General features: G+C 39.8%; 2 protein-coding genes across 2 annotated transcripts in view; one reads left to right on the top strand and one right to left on the bottom strand.

The window, feature by feature from the left end:
* The window catches only part of trappc12 (trafficking protein particle complex subunit 12), a 29,060-nt gene extending 16,780 nt beyond the window's left edge, over positions 1 to 12,280 (top strand). The window contains exons 5-12 of the mRNA XM_026325179.1: positions 593 to 731; positions 3,959 to 4,071; positions 4,365 to 4,437; positions 5,593 to 5,666; positions 6,824 to 6,922; positions 8,331 to 8,434; positions 10,904 to 10,991; positions 11,203 to 12,280. Of these exons, the coding sequence (XP_026180964.1) occupies positions 593 to 731; positions 3,959 to 4,071; positions 4,365 to 4,437; positions 5,593 to 5,666; positions 6,824 to 6,922; positions 8,331 to 8,434; positions 10,904 to 10,991; positions 11,203 to 11,445 (933 nt within the window). The 3' untranslated portion in view covers positions 11,446 to 12,280. The remainder of the gene's footprint in view (positions 1 to 592; positions 732 to 3,958; positions 4,072 to 4,364; positions 4,438 to 5,592; positions 5,667 to 6,823; positions 6,923 to 8,330; positions 8,435 to 10,903; positions 10,992 to 11,202) is intronic.
* Positions 11,900 to 17,332, bottom strand: adi1 (acireductone dioxygenase 1). The gene is made up of 4 exons (XM_026325296.1): positions 17,067 to 17,332; positions 15,331 to 15,450; positions 14,725 to 14,904; positions 11,900 to 13,560 (listed from the first exon to the last, which is right to left on the bottom strand). The coding sequence occupies exons 1-4, from the start codon at positions 17,187 to 17,189 to the stop codon at positions 13,378 to 13,380; spliced, it is 606 nt and encodes a 201-aa protein (XP_026181081.1). The 5' UTR covers positions 17,190 to 17,332; the 3' UTR covers positions 11,900 to 13,377.
* Positions 17,333 to 17,620: the final 288 nt, after the last annotated feature.

A 17,620-nucleotide genomic window follows, 5' to 3' on the forward strand; every position in this document is an offset into this window, starting at 1 on the left:
GAATAGAATGTTAGACAGGGCTCCTAGCACAGTAATAAAAGACAGCCTAAGATATTTTCATTATTAGTTTTGTTGTTTAAACTACTCTCCTTTTATATGTTTTGTCTGTGTGGTTACACAGAGAATTTTAATGGCTGTGCTTGTGGTTTTCTGTCCAGACAATGGATGACTGCAGGGGCTCATTAAAGGGGTCTTATCATTGGCTCTCACTATAGATTTGTTTTTTCAGGTCTTTAACTATCCTGGCACAATTTTCAAATCTGCATTTTAAAGGTGTGATCCTACTTAAATATATTTTGAAGCGTGTTCTTTAATCAATGTCAATTATTACACCCCACCCCCCCATCGGACATGTTTACCTTTTACCACCCACTGTGAATTTCCTGAAATAGCAAACGACACCAGCTAGTGTCCAAAATTAGGTGTGGTAGAATCAGTAGGAAGTAGTAGCAGTAGGAAAGTACAACTGTGAGCAGAAAAGATATGGTGATTTTATAGGATGGACCACATTTTTATTTGTTGCTTTTGAGTATTTCATTAATGTTTAATACATGTTACAAATTAGAGGGAGGTATAATTGTGTGTATTCCAGCTGTGGCTTGTGCGGCTAGCCCTTCTCACCAAACTGAACCTCTTCCAAAATGCTGAGCTAGAGTTCGAACCCTTTGGCAACCTGGATCAACCTGACCTCTACTATGAGTACTACCCAACTGTTTACCCTGGGAGGAAAGGTAAATACAAAAACACACACCAACTGAACTTTTGTAAAGCCAAGCCATTGTCAATCCTTTTTGGACATTGTTATTGACATTTATGTAGGAGAGGAGTTGGTATTGATCATAGAAACTATCATATAGAATCTCTTGTTTTGTAAAATTATGCATTGTTTGATGTGTTTCTTTATTTCACATGTCCAAAAAGTTCTCCTGGAGAGCTGATTGAAGGGTGAATAATGGTATTCATGATAGTTTTGAAAGCTTCTCTGAAACTCTTGTCTTAGTTTTGAAATTATTAGTCTTTTCTTTTTGCATTTTACCCATGTTTTTTTTTTTTAAGAATGCTCAAGCATACCACCACTATCCTATTAAATATTCAAAGGAAAGTTTCTGCCAGGAGCTTGATATTAGACTGTATCGTTGAGAAGCTCCAACAACTCCACTTGTCTCCAGCAGTTCTTTGGTTTTGTTTTTCCTCTTTTTACACTGCATGAATTGCTCTCTAATGTATTCCCATTACTTTGGATCTGCTTCGCCCCTCGGGCTACCACAGTGAAGGCGGTAGCAGAGACACAACTTCAAAAACACACACACACACACACACACACACACACACACACACACACACTGTACAAAACAAATCACACTCGAAGCTACACACCACAGCCTTCTTAAGAGAGCACAGATTGACTTTCTATTGCTCAATATTAAACCCTTCTTGCACTGCTAGATGCTTGCACACACTGGCATAAGTGTGTAGCCTGGCATCAGAAGTCGAATATGTCTCCGGCCAAAGGCTTGCATCGACTATCTGTTACCCATGATTGCACTCTTTGACCACTTTAAGAGATGGCTACCTTTGTATCGCTCTCCCAAGAATTAGGATTGACTGAGCTCTCAAGAAAGAATCAATGTTTGACAGTTATTAATTTTTTTGCCAAATGAAAAGGTGAGTACAATTTGGACTCATAAGTATTAAGACCTGAGCTTCAAAACATTTGTTCATGTTGTTTTTAAACCTATATCTTCATGCTTTATTCTCAGTTTAGATTCCTTTTATGGACAGATCAATAAATGAAGCAAGATGCATCACTTTTCTTGTAGGTTAAATGAAAAGTGCTCGAGGTCAAATTATAACCTTCCCAGCTTCTTTGAGAGGGGGCCTTGCTTTTTTACAACAGCTTGATTAAAGAGTATTGGCATCTACACTTGCGCTCTAGAAAATCCAGTCAACTTATTTAATGTCAACCCAACAAAAACAGGCAGAAAAGGTTGGGAAAGAGTGGGAACATTACTATCCTGTGGCGGAAAGTCCTGAAAGTAGTAACTGTTTCATTGAGTCTATACTATTACATGAAATCTTAACAGTGCCCTGTGGAGTAAACAAACACAGTTCTGTTTACATTCAGTCTTTCACACCACAACACTTTTTATGTATCTTTCAGGTCTAATAAATTTGCAGGAAGACGTTTTTGAGTATTTTTGACCCTACATTGTTAGATTTATATTTGTAAACGAGCGGTGATCTTCTCGACCCTGCCTTCTGTTGGTGCCTTACTACGTTTTTTGTGGCACCCATGTGCTTCCAACTGACATTCAATGAAATAGCACGGATGCCTAGACAAATTCAACCCCACCTGTTACAGAAATACGTGATTGGCTTGACAAAAACACTAAATAAAGTAAAACCCGTTATCTATCTACAATTGCATTTATTAGCATTGTTCAGTTAGATTTTGAGAAATTCTATCTACCTACATTATGTTCTACATTTAGTTTTCAAAGCCTTACTTTGCCTAGCAAAGTAGCCTATACTCTATAATGTAGGTTATGTAATTCTGTTGGAGAAAAGACTAGACCTACTGCAACTGACAAGCTAACTGACAATATACAAGCTGCCGGGGAATGTCCTCTCCCTAGCTAGTCACTATGTGCCACTAAAAATCTTAATAGCTAGACTAACTAACTAGACTAGACTGACTAACACAGTTCAATCAACAAATATATTCGTTCATCACCTCCTGTATTGCAAGTGCCTCCATACTTTGCCTCTTTTACAGAGAAGTTTATGTTTCAGCAAAGAATGATTGTATAAAATTTGATGGTGCTACACAGCCAGTTTGATAGCTAGCTCTGTTTGGGTGACACTGGATTCTTCTTCCGGAACTGTACTGACGTTGTATAAACAGTGTGTGGTTGATGTTCGCAGATTGGTGTGTTCACCACAAGCAAATCCACTAAAGGAGGCAATTCCATTCAAATGAACTGCTGTTCCTCCCAATGATGGGCTGAAACTGCTGGTGGGAACTCGTCACCCATGTACTCCTGTGTATACATGTGTCCTCTTGTATATGTTAATAGTGCTCAAGATAAAAAATGAAATGCTTCATAGCAAACCTCCACAGGGTATCTTTAGATAAATACACAGTGTTGTGGTTTCATGGGTAGCTCTACTTCTCAGTAACAAACTTTCTCTAGCATTTAATTCAGGCACACTGTAGAGTTATTCATTTTAAGCTTATGAAACTTGCTGACCCCAGAAACAGACTGAATAAAAATTAAATAAAGGCTGATGATATAAAAAAGATAAAGATGAAGGGATGTAACAGAGGGCAGTCATACAGACACTAGGCTAAATTGAGAAAAGAAGTGCGTATATACTGTAGACATGTTAGATAGGATGTACAAGCAGATAGATAGAGATGCATTGACTGGCAGAAGCAACAGCAAAAGATGGACCAGCTCGCTGACTTTCAGATCTGATGACAATATCAAAGAGACCCTGATCAAAGCCCGGGGACTTACCTGAATATAGGCTCTTCCTCAGGGATATGTGTGTGTGTGTGGGTGTGCGCGCAAGCTCCAGAGTTTGTGTGTGCGTGTAAGGGTGAGATGGTGTGAATGATGTAGAAGCAGAGAGAGACAGAGGGATGAGACAGAGATATGAGTGATGGAGATGTGCATCACAGAGAGGGTTTAATAAGCAGCCATACGTAGCTCAATGCCATCTGTAGGTTCCTGCCTCCAGGGCTGTGTGCAGTCTGTGTGTGGGTGGATGGGTTTATATTCTCATCTTCCGCTCTGTGTCTCTCTCCACCTTCCCTCTTTTTTTTTCACCCCCGTCTCTCTCCCCTGCTATGTCCTCATCTCACCCTGTTTCTTATTTTCCCTTTTCACTCACACATTTTTCCATCCGTCTCCTGTTTTCTTCTTGTCCTCCCTCACTCCCCCCTCCTGTCCAGGCTCCATGGTGCCATTCTCCATGCGGCTGCTCCATGCAGAGCTTCCCCAGTATCTGGCCAAGCCCCAGGAGGCTCTGGACCGCCTGCACAATCTCAAAACCGTCTGCCTCACCGTTCGTACACACACACACACACACACTCATACAGACAAATACATAAACACAACCTCTGGATGAGCATAAATATGCAAACTCTATAGCATTCACAGAATAAAGCCATACATCAACAGAAAAGCACATTAGTCCTACAAATCCTTAAGCCCACCTGTGTAAACAGCCAAATATGTTTGGATTTTAGTGTTATTGAATATGCAAATTTTAATACACACACATGCACAAAGACTTCATTGCTGGCAGTGAAGCAACTTCCCCTTCTGAGGTTTTGAGTTTTTCCCTCCTGTTAACAGATTCTGGAGAACTTGGAGAAAGGCTTGGCTGAGGATGGCAGTATGATCACCCTAACACAAGAGAACAGGCAAGGTAAACACACACACACACACACACACACACAGACATTTGGCTGTACCTGGCTCTGCAGTATGACTGCATGATACTGTGGGAGGAGAGTGAGGTCATGGGCCCCGGTAGGTTATGTTTATACACGTACACGCTCTAAGGCAGAGGAACACCTGGCGCAGGACTGCAGCATACCTCGGCCAGACATACGAAGACACCAATGCAGTTCTCTAAAAGTGTTCAGCAACTCGCTGCTTTGGTACTTGCACAGAATGTCAAATGGTCTTTCCAGCCCTTTACACCAAACAGATCAATATAGATCAATCCTATCCAATCCACTCGCATCTGCATTAATGTGCTGGGGAAATAGGCAGTTGCTTTCATCTGAAATTCACTAGATTTAGGTAGACACACTTCTGTACAGCCTAATGATGACAGCCTCATTTTCTACAAATCAGTGTATCTTAATGCAATGCTCCCTGTTTGCAAGTCCTGCAACCACTAATTTAGCAACTTTTTTTTCGAACCTTGTGTGTCAAGTTGTTTTTTTTTTTTTAAGTGACTAGAAGCAATTAATCAGCTAATTTAGGACGATAGATAACAAACCACTTTTAAGTTGGGCCAAATGTAGCAAGACGTTTGCTTATAATTGAGAAAATTGGCAGGGTGACGTGTGAGGATGAGCTGCTTCTGCCCATTTCTCCCCTTTCTAAAAACAGTGTAATAGCTGTGCCCTCTGTCTCTCCTCTCCTGCCCACGCAGACAATCGACAGTCAAGTCAATAACGCAGGGCCTTGCCTTCACACATCAGACCCCTACTGAGTGATTAGCTCTTCTCCTCTCACACACACACACGAATAGACACATACAAGTGCAGTGCTGAATACTAATAGCCCTGCACGCAAGCGCTTCTGTAGTGCACACTGTCTGAGAGAAAGAGGAAAGCTGAGTGTACCGCAGTGTCTTCTTCACCACCTCGCGTCAAAATAAACCATGGTGTGGAGTGAGAACAGAGAATGGGGAGAGGGGAGGTGTAATGAGAGGGATGGAGGGATAAAAGCGATGGATGAAGGAGTGGGGGAGTGACGTTAGAGGGACGCTCAAAAAAAAAAAAAGAAAATGAAATGAAAATAGGAAGCTGCTCTTAAAGAAATAAACCCACTCTGTTCTCATTTTTAGCGTCTCTTAAGCTGTGGAGGTCTCGCCTGAGTCGGGTCATGTACTCTATGGCCAACTGTCTGCTGCTGATGAAGGTAGGTGTGTGTGTCCATGTGTCCGTCCCCTGGTGTAAACGTGGCCCTGTATGCATGTTTGTGGGGGTGTTTCTGTGTGTGAGTGTGAGAGAGTCTCAGATCTCTGATGCCAGGCTGGTGGAGGATTCACAGTGAAATCCCCCCAGACTGACCACTAATTGGATTCCTGGTCAGTGAGAGACTGAACGAGAGAGAGAGAGAGAGAGAGAGAGAGAGAGAAAGGGAGAGGATGGGGTGTGAATTCGGATTAGATTGTAGAGAGAACCACAGTGCCATCTACTGGTGAATTCCAGTATTTTTCCCTGGCTGTGGTTCACTTTCAGTTCAGTTGACTCAAATTGCAAAAACTCCCTGCCCTTGCATTTTAAGGGCAGTGTCAGTGATTATACATGCTAAACTACATTTACTACAAGTCATATATATTTATAATACTTCTGACTGTTTAGCAAACCATGATTGAGTGTTTCAGATTTTGTGAAAACACAGAAATAATAATTGAAATAGCACTTTACTTGCAACTGTGGATTAATTCACATTGTGTTACCTGCTGAGTAGTTACAGCATCAGGCTGACATATACATCACTGATGCCAAATAATGGTAATGAAGGAATGTATGGCCCAGTGCAGCAGTTTTACTCACTGATGTTTCCAAAAGTTTGAGATTTTATATCAAACAGGAATAAGATATATCAGGCTTTGGATACACACACACTTTGTAGTAGGATACATTTATGGACTTACACTTAACTGCCTATTATGGAGAACTGTTGTGAAAACTGAGTCAAAGCAGTTGTAAAATACATACATATTATACATGCCCATATACTGTACCTTCTGTACTTTGTCCAAGCCCAGTACACAGTATGTGACCTCTCTTTGTCACCCTGCTCAGCGGTCCAGTCACCCTGTGAGCGATGTGTAGCAGTGCTCTAACCTACCATTGTGGAGGTGGGATCAGGGTTGCTTTGCCCCTGCTACTACACCATATGTTTGATTAATGCCCTCTCTCTCCACTATTTTTTTAACTCACTCGCCCTCCACCTGTCTCCACCTCCTACGGTTTATCTACTTTAATTCACACGCTACTAACTTCTGTTTTTACTTTCATTGCCCTCCATTCATCTGTTCTGTTTAATCTGTTTCTCTCTCCCCTCAGGACTATGTTCTGGCAGTGGAAACCTATCACTCCATCATCCAGTATGAACCCCAGCAGAAGGTCCAGTTGCTCAGTGGCATAGGACGCATCTTCTTGCAGGTCAGCAAATTAACAGATGTATATGCACGGACAGATTATATACCACAGCTGGGCTTGAGATTCTATTAGCCTAATTTAGCATAAAGCATTGAAGCAGAAGGAAACAGATAGATTAAAATATAAACCTATCTGCACCATTTCAGTGCATTGGATCTTGCTTGATTAAGCTGTACATAACCAAAAATTTTAGAATAAAAGGTAGTGGTATTAGACTTGTTTGTTCTTTTATGTATGTGTTATATATTATGTTTTTACTATTTAACTCTGGTGTACAGCAGTTTGAGCAACTATGTTTTCTGTAAAGCGCTCTATAAATAAAATTGGATTGGATTAAAGGAATCTGATTGGAATCTGGAGCAAAAATAGCATTGATGTTTGTGACAAAGCTCTTTAAATTTCCAGTTTTCTTAACATTCATTCATGGACAGCATTCATTCATTATACACATTTATACTCACTTTTTAATCACACTACTACTTTGTGTAGTAAATCACAGGAGCTTTATGCAATGATTTTAAATCTGTAAAAGTTTTATCAGCAGTTTGTTCTAAATGCATTTCCTCTACTGTAAAACCTATTTCAAAATGTTATTTTAAGGATGTCCTCAATATTCCCTGACAGAGAAACAGTGGGAATCCCCTGGATAATAAATGTTATTATAAGTTATGTTATGAAATTGTTATTTTGATGAGTTTGTTTCAGCTTTGTGTCTGAGTTTGGTACAGTCGATGTCTACAGTACCCATGAACCTCAACAGTAAGCCAGTGTTGACTTTCGCTTTCCATTAGTGGGATACCCAACAGAAATTTCCATTGTAACCTGGGAGACATAGCTAAATTCTTATCTCAGGACTTCCATGTATATCGTATCTTTTATCACATATTTTATAACACATTTGTTCATCTTTTGTACTGATGATGAAACCACCATTTTCATTCAAAACAATTGCTCCAACTGCTGGTTTATTAAATGTGCCCTGTGGAGCTTTCTTTCTAAACACAGAAAAGTAAATATTGTTAATGTATTGAACTCAAAAGTAAATAGCGTTTCTCAGCAAAACACACTGCACATATCCTTGAGGTTTACCAAATGCGTTGAATACATTTCACGTAAACATTTGCAAAGCTGCAAAATTGTTTACATCCATTTTTACTAGCTTATATTCTTCTTCCCTTGTTCTTGTTGGCACACTGCTGCTTTTCCTGTTGCCTTACTCCAACCTATAGTTCAGTAGAATAATGGGAAACCATTGGCAGGAAGGTGTATTGCTATCGAAATATGGAGTCAGTTTTCTCTAGAGCATCATGAAAACTAATTTCTTTGTGATTGCCTCATTTTAAGATGTACAGTGCCACACAGATGAATGTGTACTGTACTAATGTGTTGCTGCTGCTTTCTCCTTGGCTAGATCGGAGATATTAAAACAGCAGAGAGGTATTTCCAGGATGTGGAGAAAGCCTGCCAGACTAGAGGGAGCCAGTCCAGTCACACCATATGCGTGCTGATGAACAGGTATCTGTGTGTGATGCATTTCATGCGTGAGTCTGTTTTGATGTTGTTCAGGCTAATTTTCGCTCCACGGATGAGATGCTGCCTTTAGGGCTTTTCGCACGTTCCTGCTTCCTCCTGGCGTGTGATTTAGCACAGGAGGTCACACCCCTTTAACTTTGGCCTAAGGAGATGTGAGTATGAGGCAAAGCTCAGGTGACAGATCCTATCTCACTCACACTGGGTGTATTGATGCTCACTTCAAGGAAAGTATGGCAAGCCATTTTAACATTGTGACTAGTCACAATTCTAATTCAAGATATCTACAATAACCTTTTGACTAGTCACATTTTAACTAGTCAAAATGTCAATGAATGAATGAATTTTGACTCTTTCCCTGCATCACCTTTTATTCCTGTGGTTCCTGCGAGACAGGAGCTCACGGCTCAAAGTAATGTTAGAAGTACAGATGATTTTTGACTGCAATAAGATGACGGTTTCACTGTACCTCTACTTTGAGGTGTGAGCTCCTGTCTCGCAGGAATAGCAGCAGTAAAAACCCTGTAGAAAAGTCTTGCAGGCTCAGCTTCATCTGACATGTCGGCTGGGCACATATTTAGCTCAGTTTCTACTGTGCTGTTCCGCCAGGTACGTCCACAGTTGGTCAGAAGGGGGCGCCATGGCAACATCAGGCCGCTGACATAATTAACGTCATTTCGGATATTCAAAATGGAAATCTGACTAGTAAAAATGTAATTGTAGATATCTGAAATGCAATTCTGGATTATCACTTTAAAATTTTTACATATCTGAAATTGCATTTTGACTATCCACAATGTGAATTTTAGATATCTACAATTCAATTGTGACTAGTAAAAAAATTGTTTTGGATATCCAACAAGATATTTCAGATATCTCATATGTGTTACATTCCAAAAATCTTTCATTGGAATTGTGGCTAGTCAATAGTCCATTGTAGATATTGACTTTTGTTAGTCAAGTCAAATTACAGATATCTTAAAATTACAATTGTGACTGGTCATAAATACATTACAGATATCTTAAGTGTGAATCCTGTCCAACCTATTTAATGGTAAAATAGACTGGCATAGGAAGGTGTTTTGTAGCAATTATGTAGTTTTTTGTCTTGTTTTGTGTTGTTTTCTTGTTTTTTGTTTGTTTGTTTGTTTTTGTTTTTAAAAACCCATTGGTTTATAATGTAGAAAAAGGCAACATGTGAATAATGAATAATACAAGCTTTATTAAAATAAGTTAAAACACAATGTAAGACCTCTTTAAAGTAGCTTAACAGTAAAATCCAGTTATATACTATAAACAAATTGACTTCATTGTGCTGACAATTGTTACTAGTCACACTCTGTTGTGTTTATTGGAGTGTCATTACAACATTCAGAAACAATAACTAATCCTGTCATGATAATTCAATTTGCATATATTGTTATATTGGATACCTGAGATTCTAAGATTTCTGTATCAGCACCCAGATCAGTTACCTCAAAAAAAACAACTTTCCTGCCCTCTAGTGGACTGTCAGTGCAGTGCAGGAAGAAGATGCCTATAAATATACCAAGGAGTCACATTTCCTTTATTTGATCCATCTTCTGTCCTTGCTTGACACAGATATCATTCCTCATCAAAGTAGACTATGTCACAACACCAGTGCAGGGTCATACAAGAGTGGCCAAATAACAGAACCAAAACAGTAGCAGAATTATTAATTATTATTAATTATTAGAGTGAGACAGATCTATGTCACTTAGAAACAGTTTAAAGTATTTGGGCTAATAAATTGTATTATGGTAAACAGGTAATTTTATTGTTGTTGTTATCATCATCATTATTATTATGATTTTCAACAACACTCATCTGTTGGTTGTTAACTGGAGGTAACACAGAGTGACACTAGAGCAAAGTGTTAGGCCATCCATCGTCACCTCCGTCACGGAGAGCAAAGAAAAAAATATCAGGTCAAAATACAACTGGCCTGCACACATCCCTGACTTCAGCCCCATCCAGCACCTGTGAGATGAACTGAACGAAAATCACCATTGCACTAATGCTGTGGCTGAAGGGAAGCAAATATCTGCAGTAGATTATTCCTCTGTTTTTATATCACATGTTCAAAATAGCATGGCAGCAAACAGCCAGAAACACTTGCAAAGAGGCAGATGCAACTGACAGGCATCGGGAGTAAAATCTGAGCTTTGAGGCCTTAGTCCATCTGGAATAAAGTTGTTTTGCTAATTTGTTGCCTACAGTTATTGGGACATCTTGTGCAGATGAACACGCCTCACCGTGTCTTAGAATGTGCTAGCTACACATACAAATATAATATAACCGCCAGTCCACATATGTTTTGTGATGCATGTCTTCCACTGCATCCAATATGACATGACCATAGCAGAGGAATTTCATGACTGAAAATGTAGCAGGACTGTTTTAAGTGACGTTAGTGTGTGTTTGTGTTTCTAGGGCGTTTGTCTCCCTAAGTCAGAACAACTATGCTGAAGCACATACATCCTTCACCGAAGTCTTAAAAATTGACCCAAAAAACCCTGTTGTAAGTACTTTCACATCCACTACATTATGATATGACACGTCATTTTTCAGCTGCTTGAAAATGCAAGAGATGAGCTCAAATTACAGAACATGAGTAGTTATTAGTGTTACGTTAGTTGTATCTACACATTTATATTTATGTTAAACATTGGTTTTTGTGTTTACATTTTCACTATAAAAGTGACTCCCCCTCTCCTCATGTACATTCCCAGGCTAACAACAATGCAGCAGTGTGCCTGCTTTACCTGGGCCGTTTGAAGGAGTCTTTGGGCCAGCTAGAGGGTCTTGTGCAGCAGGACCCCACACTCTACCTCCATGAAAGCGTCCTTTTCAATTTGACCACTATGTACGAGCTGGAGTCGTCTCGCAGCACTCAGAAGAAACAGTCTCTTCTGGAAGCCGTGGCCTGCCGGGAAGGGGACAGCTTCAACACACAGTGCCTCAAACTGGTCTAAGAGGCAGGAGGCTGGACTGGGAGAGGGTACACACTACTGTATTCTATGACAGGGATTAAAACCCAAGATGGGGATTTGTATAATAAGCACCAATGAGTGACAAAAAAAGGGGTGTTTAGTGCTTGTTTTCCCAAAAGCAAGTTGACACAGGATCTTACAGAACTGTTTTTAATTTTACAAAATTCATTTGTATGATCAAGTACACACATCCTTTCATGCATGGCACTCCAATCCTCTAAAGGGTCACCCAGTATTGATCCACACATTTACTTACAGAGAAGTCCTGTGCATGCAGGAGATGTTGTTTTATTTAACAAATTGTATAGTTTGATATTTTGGGAAAATATGCCTATTTGTGTTCTTATTGAGAATTAAAGATTAATACCATTGTCACGTCTATATGAAAAATGCTAGGCAGATGGCCTAGACCAGAATCAGGGGCAAGCATGCAAAAGCGTGAATAGGCGCAGCTTTATTGTCTTGATCAGGACCGGTAATTTCCAGAGGTTGCCAAGAAACAAGCAGAGATTTCATTACGTCACTGCAGCCAGACAAGAAATGGGACAGTGAAGGACTGTCCTGAGCTGTGGGGGCTGCTGCTAGCAAGCTACTCACCACTAAGCAAACTGATCTGCTAGTTTGCTTAGTGGTGGCGTTGTCGTCATAATATAGTCTGTAGGTTGATGGTGTTTTATACATTTTTATGTTACAATGGGTACATTGAAGTAGGAATTTATAATTAAAAATTGAAGTTTGTCTTTTTACCACATTGCAACACTTTCTCCCTATTTACTGGAATTTCAACTACCAGACAGTGAGAACAACATTGTCAGTAGAAATGGTCAAAAACCTTTGCTGGAAGACAAACAAAAGAATTCTTTGATAATAGCACTATATGTAATAGAGGTTTACAAAATCAGACCATAAATTGTGTTTCCATGATGATGCTTGGCTGTACCTTCATGTTTAGTTGTGCACACGAGAATGGCATCTCTCTCTCCAGCTACTTGTTAAGAAAGCTAATAAACATACAGAGGAATCCTAAAAATAAGCACTTCCAGTTTGAAAAGATCTCCCAACAATATTTACTGCACTACAAACTAATAGCAGTTCATAATGTGAAACTTGATGCAGGCATTATCTGAGCTTCAGTGTGCTTAAATGTTCAAAGGGGTCCTGTTCATAGCTTCTTCCTCAGCAGACACCTGTAAAGACTGGATTAACAGTCAAAGACCACTGAATTTCTGCTGCCGGTTTCTTCCAGGATTCTTACCTCATGCAATGAAAATAATTAAGCCCTTCAGATTACATTTTTTCCTCATTTCATGTAAAATATTAAGAATCCAAAACTGTACATATCAGAGTTGGTAGCTTTTTGTTCAAATTATATAAAAATGATTGCCTTGTTAAATCTTTTATTGATCTGTAATGGATCATATTTAATTAGCACTATTTACATGTTGTGTTGATCTTATTATACATATTAAAAATGCATTAAGCTTTACCTTGAATAAAATGACTCTTTTGGATCAACTTGTAAAATGCAGTTTGACCTGTGTTATTTTCACATAGAACAAAAGGTTGGCAAGAGTCTAGCAGCTGCTATAGTCCACATATTCAATAGTTAACTTAGTGATATTTCAATATAGGAATACTTACTGTGTCCTTAATTTTTATAACATGCTGTTCCAGTGCAGTTTGGTGGCACTTAACATACAAAACAGAAATAAGGCACTATGGTAGTGGTAAAAGTATTTATATATAAAAGCTGCACTACTGTACTAAAAACTGTATTTCAGTAACTGTGTTTATATTTCATTTACCACCAGAAACTACCTTAGCACATGACATGACCACACCCTTGCACCAACTTTCACAACTGGAGATGTTTAGTCAACCAGAATATTTTTCTAAATGTTCTGATAACCTGCTTTATTGGCCAGGCACAATCACAGAGGCCCTGCTGGAATCCACCATTATGTTGTGTGCTGCATCTTTCCCGGATCCCCGCAGAGAAGCCACATACTTCTGACGAATTTGAAAGTCATCTGCTGGACGGTTGTAGGCCTTCCACACCGGCTCCCCCACAAACAGCCTCATGGCTTTAGTGTAGTTCTGCAGAAACAAATGGTCGTAAGATCAGGCTGGACGTGGCTATATAAAGGACGGTCAGCTTTAGGTGAGTTGATTCCAGGCCTCTAGTATTGTGCACAGTGGCTAAAGCATCATAAACGACAAGGATTTCACCTGTGGTTTTCCTGCTATGACAAGTCAAAATGGCTGCTGCAAAAGGGGCTATTTGTTCAGCCAGAACTGCCATCAAGAAGTTTGAATGAGAAAAGTTGATACACCTAACAATTTGAAGCGTTCAAACACCCGTATACTACCACTGTCTTTAACTTAAGTTAAAACAGCAGCAACAGTAATGAGCATGCTAACATTTAGTAAGACATCCTACAGCTGCGCCACTCAGAGGAAACAGCAATGCCCTAACTTCACTGCACAGTGTACATTACCAGCCAAACGCTTGAACACATTGTGTTCAGTTGGTTTTGTTTATTGATCTTTAGTTGATTATTACTGAAGAGACAATAGCTATGAAATAGCACATATGGAATTATGCAGTAAGCCAAACAAATGTATAAACACATTTTAGATTTTTCTTTTGCTTTGTCTCTCAGTACTGCTTTCTTTGCAGCTATTTGCCTGTGACAGTATTACTATAAACAACTGACATGGAGGCACAGATGTGAGCTCTAACCTAATGCATTGATGTCTGAGCCTGGTAATTCCAATGAGCCCTTGGTCTTCTTTTCCAGTGTTTGAGTTTGTGACTTAATAAACTTTCAAAGTTCTTGAAATCTTCCACATTACTGACCTTCATGTCTTAAAGTAATGACATCCCTTATTTAGATAAGATTTTTGACAAAATATTGATTAGTACAATAGTCAAATCGGACCGTATACCAAAACTACGTCAACACAACGCAAATAATGGTCCCAATTGTCCCACATTAGACAAGGTACACACGTTAACTGAAAACATTTCCTGGTGACTACTTCTGCTTAACATAAAGCTATGATCAAGGCAAACAATGGCTACCCTGATAAATATAAAATTTAAAACATACAAACAATTTAACACTATTTTTGCTCATTACATAATTCCATATATTTGTCTCATGGGTGTGATAAATTGGTTATTTTTATGTTCATTATTATTACGTTCAATGCATATGCTCTATTTTTGTGTTATTTAGTGGATACTGTCAGACATACGGTTTCATCCAGGGTAAAGCGGTGATAGATGCCTGCTGGCAGGGTAATCATGTCTCCTTTGTTCAGGGCAATTCTGATCCATCGGTCCTCCTTGTCCCTGACGTCAAAGTAAGCTTGGCCGTCCAGGATGTAGCGGATCTCATCATCCAGGTGCAGGTGCTCCTCAAAGAACATCTTCAACTGAAATGACAATCAGACACAAAGAAGTCTGACCAATGGCAGCTAGTTCATTAACCTATAAAATCTTACATGGAAATGTTTCATTTGGTTGTTTTGCATATTTCTGCAGTTGCTTGCTTTCTTTTGTGTTTCTGTGTTACATCAGTGTTTATCTCATTTGGTGGTTTTTTGCAGTCATGTTGTAGTCATTTGTATGAATTTCCAACAGAAAGGTTAACAGTCCCTCCATGGTTCTCTGGTGTACAGGACCCCTGACCCCTTGAGTCCCTAGACCTCTGCCCAGTAGGCCTGTTGAATAATCCATCCATGACTCCAGTTTACTTTGAGCTGTCTGAAACATAATTACATATTTTTTTCTGATACGTATTTCTACAAAGCACTGTCTGATGTAAAATGTAAGGCTTTTGCTTTTAGAGCTCAGATTACCTTTTCCTCATAGTTGGGTAGTGTGTCCTTGTGAATAGTGATGATATCCATGTATGAGTAGCCATGGTCTTTGCGGATCTGTTCCAGCTTTGGGTCTGTTTCGAAGATGTCAGCGTTCAGCTGCAAAAGTAGCACAACAGGTGTCGTCAGCAAATAAACTGATCTGTGGAAGGTAACTGCCACTGAAATCAGTTTGTCATTGAAATAAGTTGTTACACATTACAGCATACAGTGGTGTGAAAAGTGTTGGCCCCCTTCATGACTTTTTTTTTTGCATGTTTGTCACACTTTGTTTCAGATCATCAAACAAATTTAAATATTAGTCAAAGATAACATAAGTAAACACATCATGTAGTTTTTAAATGAAGGTATTTATTAATAAGGGAAAACAAAATCCAAAACTTCATGGCCCTGTGTGAAAAAGTGTTTGCCCTCTAAACCTAATAACTGGTTGGGCCACCCTGAGCAGCAACAACTGCAATCAAGCGTTTGCGATAACTTGCAATGAGTCTGTTACAGTGTGGAGGAATTTTGGCCCACTCTTCTTTGCAGAATTGTTGTAATTCAGCCACATTGGAGAGTTTGAGGATGAACCACCTTTTTAAGGTCATGCCACAGCATCTCAATCAGATTCAGGTCAGGTCTCTGACTAGGCCACTCCAAAGTCTTCATTTTGTTTTTCTTCAGCCATTCAGGGGTGGACTTGCTGGTGTGTTTTGGATCATTGTCCTGCTGTAGAACCCAAGTTCACTTCAGCTTGAGGTCACGAACAGATGGCCGGACATTCTCCTTCAGGAGTTTTTGGTAGACAGCAGAATTCATGGTTCCATTTATCACAGCAAGTCTTCCAGGTCCTGAAGCAGCAAAACAGCCCCAGACCATCACACTACCACCACCATATTTTACTGTTGCTATGATGTTCTTTTTCTGAAATGCGGTGTTACTTTTACGCCAGACGTAATGGGACACACACCTTCCAAAAGGTTCAACTTTTGTCTCATCAGTCCACAGAGTATTTTCCCAAAAGTCTGTGGGATCATCAAGATGTTTTCTGGCAAAACTGAGACAAGCCTTCATGTTCTTTTTGCAGCAGCGGTTTTCGTCTTGGAACTCTGCCATGCAGACCATATTTGCCCAGTCTCTTTCTTATGGTTGAGTCATGAACAGTGACCTTAACTGAGGCAAGTGAGGCCTGCAGTACTTTGGATGTCATTGTGGGGTCTTTCTCTCAGATGCAGTTCTCAAAGCCAGCCAGCAGATGTCACTCTTCTGACTGTATCAAATGCTTCGAAGCAGTGTGTCGTTTTCAAAGTGGTTCAGTGCTTCTCAAAGCTTCGATTTTCCCATCACTAGAAATCAGGAAGGGGGCCAACACCTTTTCACACCTCTGTATGTCATGCTGGGAGTTTTCCCGTTTGTCTCTGGTGTGATAACATTTGATGGTAGGCCAGGAATGGGTCTGGCTTTGAGCGTGAAGCTCATACCATGTAACTAAAGCACAAACTCTCATTTCAGTTAATTTTAATACTAACCTACTTCTAATGAGTCCTGTTCACTGTGGTTAATGTAGAGCTGCCTGCTATGTAGACAACGTTAGAAAGGTAATAACCTATACTTTAATTATATGCTATTAACTCAGCTGCAAACGTTATGTGATCAAATATGTTAGTGTTTAAAGAAAAGTTTTAATAGAATGTTAGCTAAAAAGCGATCCGCATTGGACACAGTTCCGTTACCTTCCAGTAAAAAACCCCCAGCGTTCTTAAATCGTCCAGGGAAACGGGCTGGTTTGGGATCAGTCTGTGAGGCTTTCTCTGGTCTTCGTCAGTGCTGTCCATATACCAGGCATTTAGAGGCATGTTGTGACTGACCGCTGGACGCTTTAACAGATGGACTCCAGCGGAAAACACGTCGCAGTGAAAATTGTGTAGTGCAGTGACATACCACGTGGAGTGATGGAACGCTCGAGTCCGTCTGCTCGACACAGTAGCGATCTTTTGAACCGGAAGTGTCGCCGAGCAGCATCATCGTTACGTCACATGACGTGTCGAGCTGCTTCGCGGGAATTATGAAGGAGCTGAGCTTTTCAATATGTCAAGGCTTTAAAAGGTCTGAGTCACTGCTCAAACCGTGGGTTTTTTGAGAGGAGGAGATTGCTAGAGAGATTATTATTACCATTTGAATTGTAGTCAGGGAGAGTATTAGTTTACATTTAGGTTTAGGTATATTTATTTTAGTTATATTTAGTTTAGTTCCAAACACTGAATAACACACACACAGACACCACACA

The sequence above is a fragment of the Mastacembelus armatus genome, chromosome 22 (genome assembly GCF_900324485.2).
Source record: "Mastacembelus armatus chromosome 22, fMasArm1.2, whole genome shotgun sequence".
In the NCBI taxonomy this organism is placed as follows: Eukaryota; Metazoa; Chordata; class Actinopteri; order Synbranchiformes; family Mastacembelidae; genus Mastacembelus; species Mastacembelus armatus.